The sequence below is a fragment of the Falco punctatus genome, assembly GCF_963210335.1.
Source record: "Falco punctatus genome assembly, chromosome: 10".
NCBI classification, from domain to species: Eukaryota; Metazoa; Chordata; class Aves; order Falconiformes; family Falconidae; genus Falco; species Falco punctatus.
The window spans coordinates 6,726,776-6,750,960 of NC_137590.1; the positions used below are offsets into that span (position 1 = coordinate 6,726,776).

Consider the following 24,185-nt stretch of genomic DNA (forward strand, 5'->3'; position numbering starts at 1 on the left):
TCAAATCGGCCTCCGTCTCCCGCCGCAAAAGCTTAAGTGCCGCCGAAACACCGCCGCCTTAGAAACGGCTCTTACAGACCGTCTAACGATTAGTTGCCAGAGCTGCCAATCATAGGCACTCTTGAGTTTGATTGGCCAGCATTCTGAAGGAGGTGGGCTCTTGGGGCTGGCGGTGTTTACCGTGCGTGAGGTAACGGCTGTGGAGGGGTTGGGGGTGGTGTCACTCCTCTCGGCGGGGCTGCCTGGGCGTGCGAGCTGTCACCGCCATGCGGCTCCGCAGGAAACACAAGAGCCCGCCGGTGCTAAGCCATGAGTTCGTCATTCAGAACCATGTGGATGTCGTATCCTGCCTGGTGATGAGCCTCCTGATGGGGGTCGTTTTTGAGGTACTGGGCGGGGCGAGGGGGCCGGTGGCTGCCGAGCGGAGCAGCGCCTGGTCCTGCTGTGGGTCAGCCGCGGCCGCCCTTTCGTTTCCCGCTCCGGAGCTGCCCAGTACGCCCCGCCCGGCCGCTTCAGCCCCGCTGCCAGGCAGCTCTGCCCCACCCTCCCCGCCTGCCTCTCCCCTTCCCTGCAGGGTTATGTCCGTTTCTTCGCTACACTGAGGCCTGACTCCGTGACACCCTGCCCGGCACCCTCCTCTCTGTGCCTCGGCTGTCTTCTGAGTGCAGCAAGTGCCACCCTCAGTCCTGCCCTAGCTCCCTTACTCCCCAGTGCCTTCTTTACTGAGTTGCCATCGCCAGCTCCTGCTCACCACGCAACCCTTTTCTCATCTTCTATCACATTGCTGCGCTTTTCTCGCCTGGTTTTCCTTCATCTCCACACACGTTTCGTTCCTAGCACCCTCCCATAAGCTCCCTTTTACTCAGGTGCAGTCTCCTGAATGACAAAGCTCCTCAAAGCCCCCTTGCTTAAACCAGTCATTTTATGTCTCTTCCTTGTGTTTATTGACTTTTGTTGCCCTCTTGCTCTGTTCCAAGGTCCACGTGGTAAAGCAGTCTGGAAGACTGTTATAAAGAGGGTTTTAGACTGTCTCTGTTGTTTTAAGCATGCTTAACCACATGGTAGTTAAAAACTGCTAGTCACCCTTTTGCACCACGGCTCAGTCTATAGCCGTCATCAGCTCAGCTCCCTTAGCGATGGATAATCTGAAGAAAAATGTGGGATTAGACAGTCTCAACCTAACTTCTGAAATGCTCTTTGCCTTTGTATTTGAAAGTTATTGTAAAGTTTATTTCCATGTGCGAGCTGCTTATTAGTTTCTGGGGTGATGGATTAGGCACCTCTCTTAGGCATCGTTTTCCTACTTTCGGGGCAAAAGCTGTGTGTGTGTGTGCTGCTATGTGAATATTTCATATTGGTGTTGAGTATGGGATTAGTCTTGGTAAATAGAGTTTAAACAATTTTTTAAAATTTAATTTAAATAGAGAAACAATTTAAATACTTTACTGAAATATTGTTATTAAAACTTAAATACTTCACTGAAATATTTCAACACTTCCCATCAGTTGGATAAGATTAAAAATCGGATCATTTTAAATTAAAAATACTATTAAATTCTGAGATCCTTACATGTAGCTATTCTGGCACTTTTTTTTTTTTTAAATATGTCTTGAACCACTTCTGAAATCATTAAGGATACTGGACAGAAATAGAGAAGGCGGTTGTGGTGGTCAGATAATTTCCCTCTGAATGGTGGACAAAGGCAGTGCTGAGATATAGTAAGTTCTGTCGTCTATGGAGGAGTACGTCACAACAGTTAAAATATGAAATGCAGAACTCAGTTGTGGGATTAAACAAAATAGCTAGGGGCTTGACAACTGAGGTGATAAAGGCTTTAAGAAACAAAGTAAATGTCTGCACCTGGCATAAAGTAAAACCAGTTTGGGATCGTAAATGGAACTTTTTTTCATTGTAGAATTATAGAATGGTTTGAGTTGGAAGGAGCCTTAAAGATTATCTAGTTCCAACCCCCCTACGGTGGGCATGGACACCTTCCACTAGACCAGGTTTCTCAAAGGCCTATCCAGCCTGGCCTTGAATACTTCCAGGGATGGGGTATTATGTATCTTTATGTATGGTACTTCTAAAAAGATATTGCTCTTTTTGCTGTTAAAAACAAGTATGTTTTCTGGAGTTCCATCTCTGAATTCCATTTGTCTTAACTCAAGCTTGGTGGTTTTATTTCTGTGATTCTACAGGTATTGGAAGGGACTGTGCAGGTCCCCTGGGGCAAGCATTATTATTTTGATGAAGATGGTTTGTTTTAGAGGAAAAAGAGTGAGTTTAATATTAGTTACACCCAAGGATAGTTAGCAAATTCTCTCATTTCTAGTCAACATAATTCTAAAAGTTCAAATGTCGGCTAGACTTCAGTGTAGTTTGTGATACACTTTTATTGTGCTTGTTTGAATATATATTCTTATATTTATTATAGTTTAGTTTAAACAGCTGCATGTCCTTTTTTTGATGCAAAAATTACTTTTTGTATTGAGACACCTTTCATTTATTATGCAGAGGAATAGTGGTGCTATGTAACAGGTTAGACCTCTGTGTTACACCTCTGCCTCATTCACTGCAGAAAAGCATACTGGAATTACTTGAATGGAATCTATATTTCTGTGGTTCACTGTCTAGGTCTTACACCATCTTTATAATGGTAATGCAGTTTGCTAAACACAAAAAAACTACTCCTGTTTTTCAAGTAAATTTTGGTGACATTTATCATGATTTTATGCTGAATGCTTTGTAAGAGTTACTGAACTTGCCTACACAGCTGTTGTGTATTTTCTTTTGGTCTTGATTTTCTCTTCATAAAAATTGAATTTATTTTTGTGTTTTAAGTTTTAAGCACTGAAGGACAACTTTTTAAATCAGTGCTTTTCATGGCATTTTTTCCTTATGGTGATTTCAGATGCATCCGTCAATGACAAATTTCCAAATCTAGCCCATGGTACCAAAGGTTATACGCTAATAAGCTAAAGAATGTGTAAATGAAACTTTTCAGAGTTGGCTACCTGTTGAATGATTTGCTTGGGCTTATGTAGTACTGTAATAAATACAGGGTTTTCTTTTCTACATGGCATTCAATTGCCCATATCCATGAGACCATCCAAGAAACAATAAGTATGTTAAAATTAGAAATTAGTCTTAGAATGTCTTAAGTTCCAATTATAAGAATTTCTTTAAGAGGAATTCTTATACTTAAGGTTGTTTATCCACCTTAACTGTACTTTCCTGTACCTTAACTTTGCTGATTATTATGAGGTCTATAGATGTGTATACAGAGATTCACTATGAGACTGTTGCTGTGGGTCCTGAGTGATGACTTACTGAAAGCAAGTATGTTTGTTTTAGTTCAGTGCTGATGACATCCGTACCTATGTAACTATCTATATTTTCCCTGTCTTTCAGGAGCAGTTGGCACTGAATTTTTTGCTTTTAATTCCATGAACATTTTAAGCTGGTATTGATACTGTGGCTGCTTATTCTCCCCATCAAGCACACAAAAGAACTTCAGTAGCGGAGCAGTGCAGCATATTAGGAAATTCATCTGTGTTAAGATTAACAGGGTTTTCTCTTCCCTCTTGTTTTGCTGGGTCAGTTTCAACTTGTGTAATTTTCCTGCCCAATTCACTACACCACTACTTTTGATGGTAGTGTGGGACAGAGACAAGAAGCAACTGGCAGTGAAAAGAAAGGCAGGATGGCTCATTTTGGTGGTAGTACTGGTGTACAAAAGGTTAAATTGTTCATAGAACTGCAGTGTCTGTCATAGAACTGCAGCGTCTGAAAGTCGATTTCGTATGCCAGAAAAATTGGTACTTTTGTTTTCCTTAATGAGACTTCCTCTTAAAAGCACTCTTCAGTATTATGACTCCTCCCTGTACTGCTTAATTTCATAGATGTACTCCCAGTGTATTGAAGTGATTTGCTTTCTTCTCCCTTGTTTTACTACAAAGGATCTTCTTTTGCGTTGTTATGTCTCTTGCTTACTTTGTAGCTGGATAAATTAATGCTTGTTTTATATACTCCTGAATATCTATGAAGATAATTTTAAGAGAAAGCATAAAAGAAACATACAAGGATTTATTTTATTTCAGTTTTCAGATTATGCATTTTGTACTTCTCTGATTTATGAACTAGATAACTGGGTGCTTGCAAACATAGTAAATCTATCTGCTATTGACAGTGTAGGATGTAATTCCATCTTGCATTTTTTTGCAGCAAAGGAACCAGGGTTTATTGGTGGGTTTGTTTGGGGTTTTTTTCCCTCCTTCCACTTACATCCCTGTGTTATAGCTTACCCTTTTTTCAGTTGCATCAGCACAACCTTGTTTTTGAAGTTGTGCAAACCAGATAATGAAATCTAAATTAAACTAAGCAAACATATTTACCTCATCACTTGGAAGTACGGTCATATAGTAATCCACATTATAAACAGTTCCATTGTTACAGCCATGGGCGAAATATACTGCGGTATGGGAATGGGAAGACATTTTGAAGAGATAGGGATGGCTGAAAGTGTTGGGGGGTGGTTTGTGGTTGTTTGTTTGTTTGTTGGGTTTTTTTTAAACAGAACATCGCTTTTTTAGTATCTTGCAAAGTTAGGCGAAACTTTCCATCTGATTTAATTTAGAGAGTCTTTTAACTTTTGAAAGAAATGAAAGCCATTTACACATCTCAACACTTTAAAATGTTACTTAGTAGAACAGTGAGTAATTTGATCCATAGCTAAAAGAAGATATTTGAAGTCCTGACCCTATGCAGCAAATGTTAAAGGATTTGCAACAAGGTGAGCCTCCACATCTGTTGGAGATGAATAACACTTTCAGGACCTCTCGGTTTTAAATCATGTGTGGGAGAACATTTGTTGATGGCATAATCTTCTAGTTTTGGGTGTTTATAGTCTAGCTTGTTTGAAAAATCTGGTACTTTTTCGTTGTTTCCTTTTGAATTTCAGGCCACAACCAAGAATGCCATCATCTTTGTAGCTGTGCAGTACAATGTCACCTATACCATTGGTAAGATTAACTCACATCTTTTTCTTTTCTTCTTCTTGTTATGCAAGAGTTCAACAATTAAAAATTACTCTTTCTTTGTTTTTCTCTCAAGTTTTCAATTCACTCTCATAATATAGTAGAACTCTCACATTTATCTGTCTGTTTTTGGGTTTACTAATACTATATTCACTGAAACATTCTAGTGTTTTCTCTACTGCTGGTGAATAATACTGGGTTATTTTTCCCATAGTTAACACTGCTGTTAACTTGCATCTTAATGTAAAAAGCATGCATTCTTTTCAGTTTTGATGCACTCAACGGGAGTTATCAAGTGACAGAATATTTTGGTAATCTTCTATGTATCTGTTGTTTATTCATGATTTCTTACATCTTTAGTAATGGATTTGTGTTTATATTTTAAAAATATCACATGGTTATTCTCAAGTAACTGATATTGATTCAGTCATGCTTTTAAATAACAAAGAGAGAAGTACCGATTCTTTTTTCCGCTAAAAAAAGGGGATTTCTTTTTTTTAATCTTTTGTACCTGGTGTACTATATACAAGAGTAGTAAGCAGCTAGTGGAATTTCCTTATTTGGTAACTTAATTTTTCTCAATAGTATTGATAACTTTCAATTCTTTCCAGGAATTAATCTGCACAATGTCTTGGAAAAAATAGGTACTGTGGTAGAATTATTCCAGATGGGGAACTAAAGTCCAGAGAAATTAGCACAATCTATGACTTTTGTTCTAATGGTGTCCAAACTGGAGACCTCTGTGCTGCAACTGTTCCAAATAATTTAGCACTCTCAGTGCATTTAATATGTTCAGAATAATGCATTGATTAACTTTGCTTGCAGTAATGAATATTTATAATTTTTTGCAAATGTTTCCTGAGATGTTTGATGTTGAACACTTGAGGTGTACACAGTCTGTGGACTTCTGTTTTATTGGTATTTAAGCAGCATCAAGTAGAAATCTCCTGTAGTAGAGACAAAAGTGAAATCCACATGTCAGTTACAAAGATGCCTGTGATGTGACTTCTTCACAGTGTTTGGTGCATGTATGTATGTGTATATATACATACATACAATGGAATGAACAAGGTAGAGCTTCCTTTAGTTTTAATAGGAGGTGTGGATGAGTTGTTCACAACCAATGTTGAGGTCTCAACTCTGGCCCTCTGAATATATTGCTAGTGAAGGTCCATTTTGAAAAACAGTGCTAGGCAACAGGCAGAAATAGCATTTGATATGCAGTTGTTCATCCATTGTATCACAAGCTGCTTTCAAATATAGGAATAGAACATCTGACCCTGAGAGTTATATGGATGTCCTGTGCATTAGGACCTTAATGTACCAATCATGTTACAGGAAGCAGTAATTGCTTCCTTGACACCTTCTAGCCTAGTTTCCTTTAGGAAAAAGAAAGTTGTTAGATGTCTTTATTTCTGCTGTTTTGCATTTGGACAATGCAGTTTGACAAAGGGTAGAATAATGCTAACAAAGATAACAGAATTCCTTGAAGTTTATGAAAAATGGCGCATATATAGATAAGAGACATCAAATTAATGCTCTTTCTTAAGTGAAAGCAGAGGAATATGTTAGACGTGATAGCCTGTAAATCAGGGTGGGCACAGCTCTTGATTAGTTGTAGTACAAGTTCTTTCTTTTCCATTGCAGTGTCTCAGATGCATAAAGAAAAATGAGGTTGTAAGAGTGTGAATGTTCCTTTTTTTTATTTTATTTTGTTTTTGATTTATGGGAATGTACTACTAAGTCTAGGGAAATTGGTACTTAACAATGAGTTGAACTACTAGGGATACTATCCTTACTATGTAGTTTCTTTTTCCCCACATAGTCAGTCATGCTTCTGAAGATGGAATCTCATTTGGTCTCTGCCAAAATGTAGAGGATAGGGTGCTGTTGTGTGGTTTTGTTTGTTGGGTTTTATTTGTTTGCTTGTTGTTGTTGTTGTTGTTGTTTATTGTTTGTTTTCTTTTCTGATGCCCTAGGGGAAAGAAATGACTTGAAACTAGAGCTCAGTATATACTACTCTCAATAGTTTGTTCTGGGCTTATAATTATATAATTGCATTGAAGGAAAAGAAGTTCCAAGTTATCTGATCAGGCATAAAAAGTAATCTTCAAAATGTAAAACTTGTAACTAGTACCCAGTATCAATTTAGCATAACTTCCAAGAGCAACTATCACTGCTGCCCTTCTTCAGTTGCACAGAGTACTCCTTCATAAGAATGTAAAAATACACACTTTTTTTTTTTTTTAGATGACAGCAATGAGCAATTTCATTTTTATGACTATGGTCCAAAAGACATTGCCACGATCTTCTTCTACATGCTCATAGCTATTAATCTGCATGCTGTAATCCAGGAGAACATATTAGATGTAAGTTTATTACTGGAATATAATTTACATTTATAAACATGTTATTTTTAGCCATCAGTTGCTAAGAGTTTTTCTTCAAGTTAAATGTAAGCTATGGTACGAGGAATGGTTTAGCCTGTAGAAACCCTGTTTATGATCAATCCTTTTGTTCTTTGACAAAAATGCAAATAGACCTTAGTTAAGTGGTGAACCTGGTAGTATTAGGTTAACAGTTAAGACTTGATGATCTTAAAGGTCTTTTTCAACCTAGATTATTTTATTATATTTTTATAGTGATACTTCCTCAATTTATTAGTGGTATAAACCACTGAACCTTTCTTTCAATCAATATAACTTATATTTTTGTGTAAAAACAGACGTTAACTATTCATGCCCTACTCAAAATATCTGTGTGTGACATCTGTTGCATTAGATTTGAAACATATATTCAGAAGATGGAAAAAATGAAAATTACTGCAGTGGTGGATTTATGTTTGTCAGCTGACTTTGCCTCAGAGAGGGAGCTCAAACTTCATTGTGTGTTCTTTTACACCAACTGAGCTGCAAAGTCAAATTAATTTGTTAATGCCATTGTGAAAACTATCTGTTACTTGATGGTCTTAGAATATCTTCACAAATAGGTCATTTGAGCCACAGAAGCTCAAAGGGTTTTTAAGTGTGCAAAGACATTTGAAAAATTTAGCAATATGACTGTGATTAGAGGTGGGGTGGGGGATTGTCTGAATATATTATCTGAATATTTTCCGTGTGAACTTTACCATAGTGAGAAGTCTTGTTGAAGCAAATTGTCTTACAAATTGCTGATCAAAGTCTTAAATGGTGGGAGCAATGTATTTTGGTTGAAGAATGGGAGATGTGAGAAGAAAAAAAAGAAAAAAAAAATTAATGAGTGAACACTAGCTCCCAAATACCTTTCTTGTTTTAGATAATACATTTATTGATCTGCTTTTTGTTTCTAGAAAATTAATAGAAGTCTGCATTTGTCGAAAACGAAGCACAGCAAATTCAATGAATCGGGACAGCTAGCATTTTTCTCCTTATTTTCATTTATATGGGGATCAAGTATTTTGAATGCAGTAAGTCACTCTATTTGCTGTTTTTATTTAAAAAAATACATTTAAAGTATTAAGGTCCTTAAATCAGTGGCCTTTTTCTTTAGGAAGAATTCGCGATGGACCTAACCTCACTCTGGACAGAGTATCCCCACTGTCGTATGCTGTAAGTCTTCTATTTTCAATTGGAAAAAATCTGATACGGCTAATCACTGAATGTTTAACCACCCCATACTTTAGGAAACCACTAATAAGGGAGTGACATTCATACCTTATAAGAATGAGAATTAGATGAAAATACTTTCTTCTGTCTGAAAACTGCCAACTGTTTTATTCAAAGGTAATTTTAGATGAATTGAACATCTTTCCAAGAGATCTGAGAGATACTTGTATGTGTTCTTAACTTTCTTTCACTTAACCATGGTAGCTGAGTTACAGTAAAAGTATTTGCAAGATGGGATATAAAATAGGACTGCTGAATTCTTTTGTACTAAAGAAATGTGTTTCTTGGAGACTGAATTTTCAAATTAGAGGGGATTTATAGCTTGAGTATTTTTTTCCCCCTAAATTAAGATGACCTATAAAATTGTGATATTTGTCTGGGCGCACCCTGTCCCCATTTCTCTCCAGAGTGTGCTAGAGGGTAGGGGGGATAATACATGTTTTTTAGGAAGGGAGTTCTGCTGCTCACAGAATAAATTGTTTCTGTGTGTTAGGTTATTTGGTGTTTTTTCTTTCCTACTGTCCCAAAAGGTGATTCAGACTTGCTATCAAGAAGATTATGGATGCTAATTAAAAAAACTGTCACCACAGGGTTGTTTTGTGTTTGCGGCATGTGTGATTTAGGAATCATAAACTATAATGAGTCAGAATGAATTAACTTAAGATAATAAAATAAAATCTTGTATCTCATCTTGAAAGCTTGAAAACTTACCATCCCGTGTTTTCTTAACCTGAATTATTGTGTAGTTTTCAGGTAAAGTTCTTCTATATTTGCCAGATAGCCTATTGGCTTCATGCACTGCCAGAGCTATACTTTCAAAAGATCCAAAAGGTATGGAGACAAGCTGTTAGTACTGTTAATTAAATATCTATGCTTTCAAATTATTCAGATCGGTATTTTCCTTTATATTAACTGTATCAATAGATACTTATTCATATTTATATGTCCAGTTATTTATATATTTTTAATTTCTTGCATTTCCTATCTGATGTAGTCTAGGTGGGCTGTAGTTTTTGATTCAGATAGTCTTTCCAGAAATTTATACGGTAGTGTGAAAAATAATCAAACCTAATGAATGATCTGATTTTTCTTTGGAAAATATAGTTAAACTATAACAGCATTTATTATACTTTCTCTAATTTTAGGAAGATATTCCAAGGCAGCTATGTTATATTTGCCTTTACATTATTCATATCTCTGGTGCCTATATATTAAAGTAAGTATTTGCATATCCATTTTGAATAGATAGATCTGTTGTCTTCATCATTTCATTAAATTTTTTAACTTTTCTGTTTTATAGTTTTCAGCGTTTGGGGCTAATTCTGATGGTACCTCACTATTTAGTGGAATTCATTTTTCATGCCTCACGTCTTTTCTACTTCAGTGATGAAAACAAGCAAAAAGGGTAAATCTTATATGTATATATTAAAATTCAGAACTTTGCTTACTAATTTCTAATAAGTGGATTTGCATGTATGTAAAAGTACTTAGATAGCAAACATCACTTGTTCAATGTCCACTATTACCTGCTTTGAATTCACAAGTAATTGTCATTACACAAAGTCAAGGAAGCAAATACACCATTTCACTGTCATGATCATAAGGTTTTGCTGAAGCTTTTGCTAAAGTCGCATCTTGGATACCTTTGTAGTGCTTCTGATTCTGTAAGTTCCCTATTTGCTTAAATGCTCATAAATGTTTGTATGTAGGGACTCTTGTTTTTAAACACAGTTAATCTAAGAAGTAATAAAAGCAGCATTCCCTGTAATGCAGGTCTCCCCCCTTTTGGTAAGGTGAGAAAGTGAAGTAACTGTACAACAGAGAAGGTGATGTCTCAAAAGGTGTAGCTGATTATGCAATTATGCATCTCCTGAGTAAGATTCTCAACCATTCTGAGATTTAATGGGTATAAAAGTAATGCATTTGAGAATGGGAAGAGATGAGGAACTGAGATATTTAACTGAGGCGTGCTAGGAAGGATTGGATATGTTTCACCACTTGAATGTGAAGACTTCTGGAGGTTCCAGTTTGAATAAAGCAGCCTTGTCCCATTTATGTGGCTTTGTCTCATATTATTTCTTCCTTTTCTGAGTGACTGCTCAGCTGGAAGAGATTATCATGAATGCCTTGCTTTCTTTCATGCAATCCCTTATATATAGGCAGCTTCCCTTGAGGCAACATAATGCTGCTGCTCTTTCTGGTCTTTTCACAAGATTCATTTGTGTTGCTCCTTAAAGCTAACATTTTAAATAGGTATGCTGTATGTTCTTTGCAAAAAATCAATGTTTACTGATGCAAATCTGGAAAGTGGGAGAAAGTTAGCTTATCTTTCATTTGTATGTCGTATTTAATTGTGAGATTTTGGAGCTATGAGTTTATCTGCTTTTCATTATACACCATCCAAAACCATGAAGGCTAAATATACTGATTAGGAGAACATATTTTTCCTGTCTTATGAAGGCTCTAATGGTCAGATAAGCAACTATGTCTGTCTTCAGCTGGAAATCAGTTATCCCATGTGCAATATTACCACAGTTTAAATAACTCAAAATGGAAATTGGTTTTCATAGCTGATGAATTGCAGAAGTATTTGGGGCATTTTATTTCTATTACAACATGTAGAACCTATAATGTAAACAGTAGAAGCAGTACAATGTCAACTACTAGGTGTTTTTCCTAGCTCTGAATTTATTGTTTCTTCTTACGGTTCCAGACATTGTAGCTTTTCTTAAAATCTAGTTTTGGAGGAGGGTGTGAAGGGAGCTGCTTTTTAAGCAGTTTTGCTTATACTGTGAGAGATGCGAAGAACTTTTTCTTTAAGTTTGATATCAGTTGAACAAGCTGATTTTATTTTTTTTAATGGAAATCTTGAAAAGATAATTTTTTATTCACACTGGTAGTGTCTCTCTTAATCCGTTCATCAGTCACATGATAAATCTTTTTCCTATAGAAATCTTTATGTAATGCCAGTAATGATACCAATTTTCTAAATTCATTATTGTCAGCTTAATAAAACTGTTCTTCAGGGGTTTTTCCATATCATATAACAAAAACTTCTAGATGTTGAAAATCTGCAGGATGGCACATTTCTCTGTTAGCTATAAAGTGAAATAATTGTCATTTGTTACTTATTAGCTATCTGATTCCCTTCTTTTCTTGTCCTAAAAATGTCTGGCTGTTATAAATTACATATATTGTCCTGATCTTCCAACTGTTTAATAACTTCAGCATCAGCTTTCTGGCTTTATAGCATCACCATTATTTATAAGTGGCTTACAGCATGAATGCCTACTTGAGATGCAACTTTTCCTTAATTGTGCTTTCTAGTCAAAAGGTTGTGTAATGAGGCAGGACTGAATGTTTGCAGATGACCAAGTTTTTCTGTAATTATTGGTCCCCTCCATGGATATTTCCCTATCATTGCTGAGATAATTTTAATGAAAAATTCTCTGTATGTTTGACTTCATTGAAAAGAAAGGGAGTAAAAGCAGAAAGCACATTAATTTCAATATTTTGTTTTCAGATTTACCATTTGGGCTTTGCTTTTCGTGGTGGTGCGTCTTTTGACCCTGACTTTATCTGTCCTCACATTTGGATTTGGTTTGGCAAGAGCAGAGAATTCAGATTTTTCCATAGCAGACGGAAACTTCAATGTACTCCCTGTGAGGTATAAGAAGGCTAGTAGACATTCATGCTTGTATAATGTGGCATTTCAAAAGAACTTTAATAAAATAATCCAGGGGAATAATGTGTTTTGAAGAATTTCTCTGGGTGATGTTTTCCTCTTGAGTATTTAAGGGAAGGGAAGTTTTGTTCTCTTTTCTGTCTTCTTTTCACAAAGTAGAAACAGTATGTATGGAAAATAGGAAGGAAAAAAAAAAAGAAAGAAAAAAGAAACTTATTTTAACTAATGTTTGATAATTATCCAAAATGCCTAGGATAATAATCTCTAATTCCACTCCCCCTCCATGTCTATACTGGGCATAGTATCGTTAGGTGATATTAAGACCCCTAAGTTTTTAATTAATTATTTGTTTGGCGCCTTTCTGTAGCATTTTTGTCTATCTTTTATTCTTGCTTGTTAATTTTAAATTTTATTTCTTTTTCAGCATAAGCTTATCACTGTAACATTCATCCTTACAACTTAATGCCTGTAATCAAGTGTGTGGGAGGGATTTTTGAATCTATGTGATTTCTCATTCATAGATTGCTTGGCAGAAAGGGCTTCAATGACACAATTTCCTATCAGCCATTGAAAGCTATGGTCATAACTGTTTGATAAATCTGATTGCTTCTAGGAATAGACTTTACATATGATTTCCACTGACTTCTTGTGTGACACAGCTTGTCTTGTGTAAAGCTTTCTGATACATCTGGTTTCCTATCATATGAAGACTTTAATTGTTTCAATAGTAGACGTTTGGAGAAAAAGTAAAATAGGTACAGATTTTCAGTCTATTAACAGTTAACTGAAACTTTTATCTAATGTCTCCAAAATCTCAAATCTTGTTAGGATTGGCTGCCTGGCTACCGTTTGTCTAACACAGGCCTGGATGATGTGGAAATTTATAAATTTTCAGCTGAAGAAATATAGAGAGCATGTTAATAACCAGATTCCAAAGAAAAAGATAACTAACACAAAAAAGAAACGAACAAACCAGGAACCAAACAGAGGTCAGTGGCTTAGTATTGTTTCTAGTATGTTTCTAGGCCAAATGTTTTTATACCAAATATATAATCTTATATCTTTTCTTTCTGTAAAAGAGCAAAATTATCTGTCTTTTGACATGCAGAGAATATTGATAATATAGCTTCTTCAAACACTGGGGCATGTTCTTTAATTCCATATTGCTAACAAGACAGCGCAGAGAGTGCTAACTGTACTAATACCTGGGTAATCTTCAGGGTTATTCACTGAACTCTGTGTTAATCTAAACACAAGGAATATTTCATGAAACTGAACTTAATGATTCCAGGGTTTTCTTTCCATTTTAGATCAGTTGTTTACAATGCTGCTAATATATATATATTTAATATCAGAAAAGAAGTATCATCTGAAATCCCTACTGTATTTCATAAATTCTGCTTCTGTTATGTTTCAGACCATTAAAGTTTCATTTGTTGTTCTATATAAAGACACATTCATATAAAGAATGTCATACCCACTGAAAAAGAACTTGAAAGGAATGTAGTAGCTGGCAAAGGACAACTAATGAAGAAAGGCTTTTTAATTAAATGATGTTATATAATTTCCAAATTCCGATGTTATATCAATTAAATTAGTTAAATGAGAGTTATGAAGATTTGGTAGAGTGAAATTTCATATTCTTTTTAGCATATATGTAAAATATGGGATAAAGTTGTATGGAAGACTGGGAATCACTTCTGAGATTTGGGTAGAGCTTTGAAAAATGCAGTTTCTTGGGAATTTGACTACAGGCTGTCTGTCTTTCTTAAGTTGATCTTTATGTATTAGTTTTTACTAAAAAGTGTTGAAGCTTTTTGCATTCAGAGGTTACTAGCTGAGTCAGCATTAGCTGAAACCAGTCGGAAGATTCTAGACCATAATGGTGCTCATAACCTTGTCTTTCTTTATCATTCCAGAGCAGCTTTTCTGCTGTGAACGTAGCTGCAGATGCTTTTCTTTGGTTCCTCTTTCTCCAGTCTTTCAGATCCTTCTCTCCTTTCTAGATGAATGACTTTATTGCTTTTCTGTGTTGTTTTATGAAATTAGTGCAATTGTTAAGTTCCCAAGATGATTGTGGTTTGAAATAGCAGAAGTGATACTAGTTTGACTCCATGTTTGCTTCAGTTGAGCAAAACAAAAAATAGCACAGGCTTTGTAGCTCTGACTGCATATGTGGAAAGGTGTTGTACATTGTTTTATTTCTACTTGCAAGAGTATTCACGCTTGTAGAAGTATTCTGAAGGAGAGTGTGGGTTCTGCTGAAGCCATTTTATTTGCAGGCATTAGCTGTGATTTCTTTAGTCTACTTAAGATAATTTTTAAAATTTTCCTGGACTAGTTTCTGTATCTTTTCATGTAAAGCAAAATTGTGTGTTTACTGTAATGTAACTTAAAATTACAGAGAACTGTGTCAATGGAGCAGCAAAAGTAGAAGGTGAAGCATCGCCAAGAATAAGAAAATCAAAACCAGTATGAGAATACAAGGTAGTATCAGAAGACAACAGTTGACAGAAGACTGACTTAAAAAACTGACGCTGCAGAACTATTATTTGGATGTCTTATTATTTCAACGGACATTACCAGGTTCTATTTTTAAAATATATTTTTTAATAACCCTACATCTATGACAAGATCATCTTTGACGCACCTGAACACAATAGTCATCTCCAAATTTCACTTTGCTTTAACAATAGAAACAGATTAATCCGTTTGAACTTCTGGTTCTGTGATCAGAAGTTACTACATTTCCATAACGTTTGCATTATGGAAGGCTGTCTAAATCTAAGTTGTCTATTCATTTGCTTTTACAGAATTAAAAATTCTGTACCAAAAAGATCTTACCATGTCTGTCTGTCTCCCCTGTCTCTTCCCTCCCCCAGAATTTTTCTTTATTCATCTTACATGGAGTAAGAGGTATATTTAAAGTAGCCTGGTAAAAAAAGCAAAAATTTTCTATAGTTGATTTCTCTTTAAAAATTACAGATTTAGAGCAAGGGCAAATTCTGACAGGACATCACCAATCTTCTTTCAGTATAAAAGTGAGACTAGTGTTCAGTAAAGGTGGAACTTGTGTGCCTTGGGAAAAATGCTAGACTGTGCCTGTTGGATTTTGCAGTGGATTGTACTGTCTCGTATGGGGCAAGGGGAAGAAAAGTAGCCAATTAACGTGTAGTATTTTCTTAGCCCTTTTGAAATAAAAGACAAGACTTCCAAATATTTCTAAAAAGCCAGTATTTCATGCTTGCAGTCACGTGCCAGATTTTTTTTCAACCACATTTTTCTTTAATTTATTACTGACATGTCTTACACTTCTGAGTCTATGCAGAAGGTATTTAAGGAAGGTGCTCAAACAACATTGCAGTGAATGTTTCACGAAGCGTAACCTTTTTTCTTTCTTAGCCTGTAGATAGTAATTCATTTTAGTCTGACTCAAGGGTTTTATGTCTATGAAGGTATTAATTTGCTCCTTATGCGAACATTTTATATGTATATAATTTTAATATTAAAATGATTATATTATGAAAAGATTAATGGTATTTTTGTAACTAACCCTTATAGATCTGAGGCTAGCATCTCAATGTTGGACAAGTTTCATAAACTCACGTTCTTATTTCCCATAACTTTCCCTTTGTGCAAATAGACTGTAGGAATATTACATTAATTCACGTAAGCCTATAAATTTATACTGGAAATGTTTATCATGGAACTAGAATACATTTACATTTGCTAATATTTTTGATAAACTTGTATAGTAATGAATTCCTTGTTTGATAGAAGTACCATCTTTTGAGCAGTTTGGGAGAGATTTGCTTAGCCTTCAAGTATTTCTGAGCATGCTGCTCATAAGACAATGTTTTCTTTGATGCGTACTGCAACTGCAAGCTTACAGACCCTGTAGATTTCAGTGTGTGCACACCTAAGTCACCAGGCTTTCAAAAGGGAATCCAGACAGTGGTTTACATGCCAGTATCCAATTCTAGGCACTTGAATAAACTGATTATGCTCTTAAATACTATTATTGCATGATACTCGTGATGGCCATTTCAAAGAAGCTTGATCATTTTTCTTTAAAGATAGTGTATTTTACTTGAATTATTATTTTAGAAATACAAATACAAGGCAAGTATATATATAACTGCTATTGTATTCCATGTAGACATATATTTTATGTAAGAACTTCCTCTTTACAACATGATGAATTTTTTTTAGTTGAAAATTGCTGTCTGTATATTAAATATTTGGATACTTAAAGTACCACCAAAAGCATTACATGAACTCTAGGCTTGTTATTATGAAGATGTTTCAGAAAACTTTGCAACAAAAACTCTGGTTTAATTTATTTAAAACGCTGTTCTTTCAAATTTTACAGTGTAATTACAGCTGTAATTTACAGAAAGCTGTAAAGAGAGTTCCACGGAATTTACCAATAAAGCAAATGGGCAGGTTGGTGTAACAACTAGTTTGTTAACAAAAAAGCAAGTGTGTAGGCTGTTAGAAGTTAATCGAATTAAAGCAGTGTTTCTTAATGACTTTTGTTCATTTTTCATTGGCTTGCTATTAGCAAGTCTGTGAAAGCTGAAATGCAAAGTGGTTGTTAAATCAGATGATGATGGAGATGATTTGGTTTTCTTTAAATATAATTTTTTGTTTCTGGCTGTGTGGGAATGAGGAGTCAGAAAAGTAGACTCAGGTGAAAATAAGGAATTCACAGGATTACTTGCTTAGATGTATTTCAAGCAACCTCTTCCTTTTCTAAATTTACAAGACTAAGATAATTCTGATCTTATCTCTGCAATTACTTTTTAAAATCCTTCTACACTTTTAAAATCTGTTGCTTTGTTCCATGAATAGAAAAAAGTGCCACATTCGGGAGTTGTTACATGTGTTAAGCACAATATTTTATAGGTTAAGTAGAAGACATAGGTCATCAACCACGGATTCTCAAGTGCTTGACAATTTATTTTGAATTGCAGCTTTTAGAAACATTGCCAGAAATGTCTAATGTCTTTCAAATCGCTTTTCTTTAACCAAGTACTTAAACCAATTACAAGACGCTCATGTCATAGCAAGATCTGAGGTCAATCCAGGCATCTTGTTATGACATCCATAAAACAAAATGCACAGTAGAATTTTCATACAGAAGTGCTTAGCCAAATGAGACCTAATTAAAGCCAAATCTAAGCCAAACATAATGACAGTACTGCGAAGTCATGTTTATGCCACAGAGGATCTTAAAAAAATCTTTAGAAACACAGGTCCTAAGTGCCATGAAACAGACAAGTCAGAAAGCCAACACTTGAGGTCTAGGATAAAGACTGCATATTAGGGTTGTGTTGTGACATTTGTTGTGTGGATTTTTTATTGTTGCTTGTTTTTTTGTTTGTTTGTTGTTTTGCTATTTAAATATGGCTTCATCGGTTTTTTTGAGAAGCTGACTGTATTTTTAACTTTTTTCAATATTCTGAATGTCACACAGAGTAACTATCAAATTTGACACCGATTTCTTTGTTTCAATAATGTAGCCTTTGCTGAAGCTGCATAAAATGTCAGCACAGATATTGAAGCATGTTCCCTAGTGATGTAATACTGTCATAAATGATCCTGTTAAGCTCTCTTTGTATTTAAGATTTTAATTTATGTAAATCGTAAGACTTTCAGAGCAACTGTATGTTATATCTTGTCACAATCTAATTGTAAACTTAATTCATGTCAAAGGTCCTTTGCAAGTAGTCATGTGCACATCAAAACATAAAATATTACTGTGCATCTGCTTTGTTGGGAAACCAAAATTATATCCTCTTATTTTTAACCTTCCTTTCCTCCTAGTGAGTATATAAGAGTTGTTTTATCTCCTGAATATCCTTTTAAAGATAAAAGGAAGGGCATGTTTTAGGCAGTGCAGAAAAGCTTATGTCACAAATCTGTATCTCTGTTTTTGAACTGTATAATAGGAATTATCACTGTCCTGGTTTTAAAAGCAGAGTAACAAGAAATCTTTAGCTGGTACTTCTTACTGAGGCTTTGAGTTGGCCACATGAAGTGGAATAGAATGGAGATTGTATGGTGGTGGCACAGCAATGCGGACAGTAGCCTTGCTCTTGGCTGCTCCTGTTCAAGTCCACTAAAAACTGAAATCATTCAGAGTAGGTTCTAAAATAGCAGGATGTTTTCTGGTAACTGGAGTTTTAAGCAAATTCTGAAAAATGCTAGAACTTCTAAAAGCTCAGCCTTGTTGAATGCTATGTTACACTGTAAATAATTATTTTCATTTTTTAACTGGATGGAAGAGGCAATGTTTCATCTATATTTGTTTCTTATTGTTAGAATAGGCTGCTGTATCTACTTAAATTGAAAGCATGTATGTATTGCCTTCTTAAACTATCTGAATCTTGACTTTACCACAAAAAAATTCTAGTAGTTAAATGGTAAAACAACACCGACACTAAACTATGAAACTTAAATGCTTAACTTTAAGCTTTAGTAGCTGCAACTGAGCTTAAGAGTTTACTGGCCATGACCAAGAGAGAAATGTTTACAAACTAATATTGTTGTAGCATTTATTTGTTACAATTATCCTTAAAAGTCTTATATAAAGTTACTCTTTCAGTGAAACCAGCAAAGTACTCCAAATTACAGTGAATAATGTGTGACTGACTGATTGCAACAAATACACTGTTTTTAATTCTCCTTAAGATGCATTTTCTTTTCAGTTAATCGACTTGCCTGTCCTTTTTCTGGTTAAACCATTAGTGTTTAAATGCATTGTTTTTAAAAAATGCATTATGAAAAATGAATATGCATAAATATAATTTAATGGTTGTGTAAGCTAAAATTATGGTTTAGTGAAAGGTTGCTGAAAATATACATTTTGCTGAAACACTAGTTCATGTCACATGTTCTGTTTTATATGAGGATTTGTTGATTTGTTTAATCAATAATCCATAGCACAAGAGCCATATTTTTGGTGTATGTAAGGTTCTGCTCATTCATTTGATAAGATATTGATGTAGAAAACTTTTTCCATTTTAAAAAAATAATTGTTCTGTCATGATATGTTTCTGATGCATCTGATTTTACTCCAGAATTTTGTTTAATTTCCTTTGTTACCATTAAAGAATCAGTTTTATTATTATGCTAAACCAGTTACTCTTTATAGTTTGGTCAATTAAGCAGATTAGCCAGACAAACTGGATTGCTAGTCTAGGAAGAAGTTATGTATGTACTTTGGATTTACTTAAAAAAACCAACCACAAATCAAAATATACTCAAGTTCTTCAACAGTGTTGGTTTTCTTTGCTGCTTATTCAATGTCAGAATAACTTTTCTCTTTAGTCCCTGTGATGTCTAGATGGTATTTTCAGGGTCTTTTGTACACCAGATATTCTCTTCAAGCCCGCTCAAACAGTCTGCAATCAATCTGCTGCAAACTATTAGTTGGTGTACATAAAAAATATCACAATAATAATACAGAAGTTAAAGGAAGTTAAAATTTTGCAGTCATCAAAAAGAGCCAGTTTAGGCCAAGAAAACCTGGTGGCAATGTGACAAACCTTAGTTCTGCTTAACCTAGTTAGATAGGTAACCCAAGAATAAAGTTTCTTTATAAATGTAAAAAAAAATCCAATACCAAAGATTTTTTGCAAGGACTTTAGGTTTGGGGGAGCAGAGAGGGTTGTTCTCTCATGTTATTTGTTTCTAATTTGGGAAAGGAAAAAGAGATGGAAAGCTATGTTTGTTCTGGAGTGTTACTGGAAAATGTCATAGCCTGGAAATGTGGTTTGATTTTTTTTTTTTTTTTTTTTTTAATGGGGATGTTGTTACTATATCCATGCAAAGCATTAAAAAAAAAAAGGGGAAAAAAAAGGAAAAAAAATCCTAGCAATAGATGGAATGGGAAGAAATCTAAGCTTATGTCAAACTTCTTGTAAGGAGTGCTTGACAATCATGGTAGGTTTTTTCTGTGTCTGAGCAGATAGCAATTAAATAGGCTGAAGAAAGAGGATGCTTCTCTTGCATTAATTGTCCAAACAGAAATTGATCTCCGAAAATTCAAGAGACAAATCAGTTATGTAGAGAGATGCCCATGTGGAATAGAAAACCTATTTTGGAGAAGACTAATAGGTGATGGAAAATGATTACCGACGGGTTATTGTCACAATAAAAATGAACTGGTAGTGTCCAAAAAGCAAGGTATGGGTCATGTTTCCCTAAGCCTGTGTTTCCATTGGCCTTTTTTGACTGAGAAAATGTTGGCATGAGATTGGATTTCATTGGTATATTACACAAATTGAGCTTAAAGGCAAATATGTCTCTTGTGTACATCTCTGGCCAAATTTATAATACATTTAGGTTTCTAAAGACCACTTTAAAAAGAATATGCACCAGCAGGTGGAGCAAATAGATAAAAAAGTTAAATGTTAGAGTTCTACAGCTATATTTATGATCAGCTTTTAAGAAAAGTATAAAAAAATTAGGGAGGTCTTACGCATTTTTATAGAGTGTCACATCTCAATGAAAAATGAAAGCACTTTTTATCACTGTATTCTTCATTATATAGAGTCAGACCTACCTCATCCACTCACAGTGGAAGAAGAGAACAACCTGCAGAAGCAGATAACCTGGAATGGGGGAAGTGGAATCATGGAAGAGCAGATCTCACATTTTCAGGAAATGCAACAGGACATCATCCCTTTTAAGGTACTCCAACAACACAAACTTTTTTCTGTTATGATAACATGATAGGGGATCTGCCCTTACCAGTTGGTTAAATTTGAGTTCGTAAGTACAGACATTTATAATTGGTAACTTCTCGTGTAGTATACCTGCAAGGTAAGCTCTAAGGTGGAGCTTGTTTTTCCAGAAATTGACATATTTGCATTTCTTTTATCTCGGGATTTTTTTGTTTGTAATGCTTATTTCAGAGGTAGCTGGAGGCTCATGTTTTACCAGTAACTTGCTCATGGGCGCCTAACATAAGTTTGATAGATTTTTTTAATTTTATTTGGAATTTACTGGAAGGTGTACTTAATGGCTTTACTTGTCTGTCCATCTTGAATATTAATTGTGGCTATGGTCTTTAATGAGCTCCATATGAATAGCTTGGCAGGACTTAAGTCTGTGCTTTTTCATTATTTCACACTTTATAAACTTTCAAAATAAAAAGAGCATTTTTGTATGGCTGCTTTATGAGTACCTAAACTGAGGTATACTGTTCTCCACAAACCCTATTTTAGTCTGCAAAGTTTTAAATACTCGTTTAAAAAAGTTTATGAAGATAATATTTATGCAAGCGAACCGTGGCGTAGGAAGGCTGTCTAAGTTCCCAGCCCTTCGTATCCTTGCCTTGCTTTTTTCCAACAGCAAGTGACCTGCTGAGTTAGTTTGAAAACCATCTTTGACACATACCCGAAGCTGTTTGCACGTCATTAAACGTTCACTTTAACAGACTGCGTTTTCCTTTATGGATACGGGGGAAAAACGGTAGTTGGTGTAGCAACGCTCCGCAGGCGTTCCTGAGCTGTGCCTTTCCCCGCGGCGCTGTGTGCAGGGCAGGCACCCCGGCGTCCTTCAACCCGCCGTGCACACAACCCCCTCCGTTACAAGCACCGTACTGCGACTCCGTGGCCCCCGCCCGGCGGCAGCGCTGATACCGGGCACGGCGATTGCCCACCTCGCGTTTCACCGGCGGGGGGGCACGCATGCCTGCGGTGCCTGGCGCTGGAGCTTCCCCCGGGATCTGCAGGGGAGCGGCGGGACCGGGCCGCGGCGCGGGAAGCGGACGGGGCCCCGCCCCGCAGGGGCCGCTGGGAGCGGTGGCGGAGCAAGCGGCCGCGGCCGGGCGGGAACTGCAAGTGCCGTGATGCCCCGCGCGGGGCGGGAGCGGGTCCCGTGAGCGCCCGCGCAGGGCCGTACTACAGGTCCCACCGTGCCTCGCGCCGCCCGGTGGCTCCTCTCGGGGAGGCTGGTTCCTATTTAAATCTAGGCAGCGAGGAAAATGGCGGCGAGAGGTTGAGTGTGGGGGAGACGGGGAGAAGGAGACGTAGCCGAGCCTTGGCTCCTTTCCCAGGTGAGTGGGGTTTGGAGGGAGGGAGCAGCGAGTGGAGGGAGGAGAGTTCGCGCTCGTGTTCCCCAGCTTCTGGCGCTGGGGTGGGACTGGGATGGGTGAGGGAGGGCTGCCCCTCGCCGGGGACGGGAGCAGCCTGGGGCTGGCCCTGAGGGGCGGCTCTCTCCTCTCCCGCTCGCCCCCCTCCCCAATATGGATGTGCCTCCCTGAGGGGAGGCGGGCGGGGAGCGCGGGCGGGTTGTGTGTGAGGAGCAATCCCAGGGCTGGGGATGAGGGGATTCCCGGGGCAGCGCGTAAACGCCGTTACCTCTTTCTAACCATTGTAACTTTAGCGCTGAGTGTAGTTAGACGGGGGAGTGTAGTTATTCCTGAGGGGGCGGTGGGCGCCTGGCGTGGAGCTAAGGCTGCCCGTACGCGGGGCGGCGCGGATCTGAGCAGGGCGAGTTCGGGTGGAGGTCCCTCATGGAGCGGCGGGACCGGGGGTCGCTGTGGATTTGCCTTTAGAACCGCCTGAGCCTCAGGCTCCTCAGCCGCGCCGAGGCTGCGCGGGGTGAAATACCTGGGCTGGAATGGCCCCATCTGCCGTTCGGCCGGGTTTATCTGATACTGAGGCGGTTCCAGAGACCTTCATATCTGCATTCTCCTGCTGATCATCCTGTAGCCTCGGTAAGTTTCAGAGGTGACTTCTCTTGTCTCCGGTAACAAGCGATGAGAAATACTGCAAATAAAAGCTTAATTTCCATGCCTCTTACCCATTTTTGCCTCACAGCTGCAATGAAACTGTGCCGTTCGGGGATGGAGACGAGAAATAATTATTTTCTCCTGAGGTCACTAGGAGAATACCATTGTAGGTGTTACTCGTTCTGGGGTATAAATGGGGTGAATATGGGTGGGGATTTTGTCTGAGGTTGACATAATTCCCAGAGTCCTCTTTGTTTGATGCTAAAGTTGGTTGTTTGTGGTTTCTGCTCCTACTCTTAAGCACAGTCAGGTTTCCTTTCAAAAAAGGAGCTTCCCACTTTGTCAGCTCATCCAGTGAGCACAGTTTTAAATCAGTCTCTTCTAATCAGGTAGTACCTCCTTGCTCTTTAACCTATTAAGAAAAAAAATATCTGATTCTGCCTTTAATTCGTTTATCTGAAAGTTGACAGAAAATATTATGTTGGATTCTATCTGGAGTAACAAGAAAAAACTGAAGCAGGTCTGGAAGTGTGAGAGACAGTATTGTCTAGCTATGTGGTGTCTATAATACAGTTAAAATGGACACAAAATAAGCTTAAAATTCTGTCATCGCTATTTAAAAAATAAATATTTTCTCATGTAATATTTTGGACTTATAATGAGCTGCTACACATGAGACAAAGATGTGTATGTGCTAAATATATATACAAGATAGCTTCATAATTACAAATAGTGTCGGAGTGAAAGCCCCAGCACAAGAGCTTGGGTTTAGAGGAAACGGACAAAATTGCGGGTTGTGGTTTTGGGCTTTTTTGGTGTTTTTTTTTTGTGTGTGTGTGTTGTTTGTTTGTTTGTTTTAACTAGACTGCATGATAACATACAGTAATTGTATATACTCTTAGCAGTTGTTGTAATGGGCTGTTTAACTGACTGTTGTTCAGAATTTCATTCAACTCTGTTAGTACTACTATTTTTTAATTTTTTTATTTTTTAATTAGTACCAGTGGATTTGCTGCTGTGATATGAAGATAGAGGTTGGGAAATAGAGGAAGTGATAGCAGACAGAATAAACC

At 36.9% G+C, this 24,185-nt stretch overlaps 2 protein-coding genes across 12 annotated transcripts in view; both read left to right on the top strand.

The window, feature by feature from the left end:
- Positions 1–14: 14 nt before the first annotated feature.
- Positions 15–21,543, top strand: LOC308070653 (translocating chain-associated membrane protein 1-like 1). Of its 5 annotated transcripts, XM_080405000.1 has the most exons (12): positions 252–386; positions 3,412–4,792; positions 4,961–5,021; positions 7,287–7,405; positions 8,365–8,481; positions 8,565–8,623; positions 9,427–9,511; positions 9,826–9,896; positions 9,981–10,085; positions 12,204–12,347; positions 13,194–13,354; positions 14,770–21,543. In XM_080405000.1, exons 4-12 carry the CDS (start codon positions 7,355–7,357, stop codon positions 14,841–14,843), a joined length of 867 nt encoding a protein of 288 aa, XP_080261126.1. In that variant the 5' UTR covers positions 252–386; positions 3,412–4,792; positions 4,961–5,021; positions 7,287–7,354; the 3' UTR covers positions 14,844–21,543. The 5 variants fall into 5 exon arrangements, with proteins under 5 accessions (XP_080261127.1, XP_080261123.1, XP_080261126.1 ...); XM_080405001.1 differs by lacking the exons at positions 252–386; positions 3,412–4,792 and adding an exon at positions 15–152; XM_080404999.1 differs by lacking the exon at positions 252–386 and having other exon boundaries at positions 396–4,792.
- Positions 21,544–22,085: 542 nt separating this feature from the next.
- NCOA3 (nuclear receptor coactivator 3) overlaps positions 22,086–24,185 on the top strand; it is an 83,418-nt gene continuing 81,318 nt past the window's right edge. For 3 of the 7 annotated variants that reach the window (XM_080404927.1, XM_080404925.1, XM_080404928.1), the window contains exon 1: positions 22,086–22,434. The gene's annotated coding sequence lies outside the window, so the exon portion shown is untranslated. Of the gene's footprint in view, positions 22,435–22,492; positions 23,098–24,185 lie in introns of those variants that run through there. The other 4 variants (XM_080404930.1, XM_080404931.1, XM_080404929.1 and 1 more) reach the window with 3 other exon arrangements.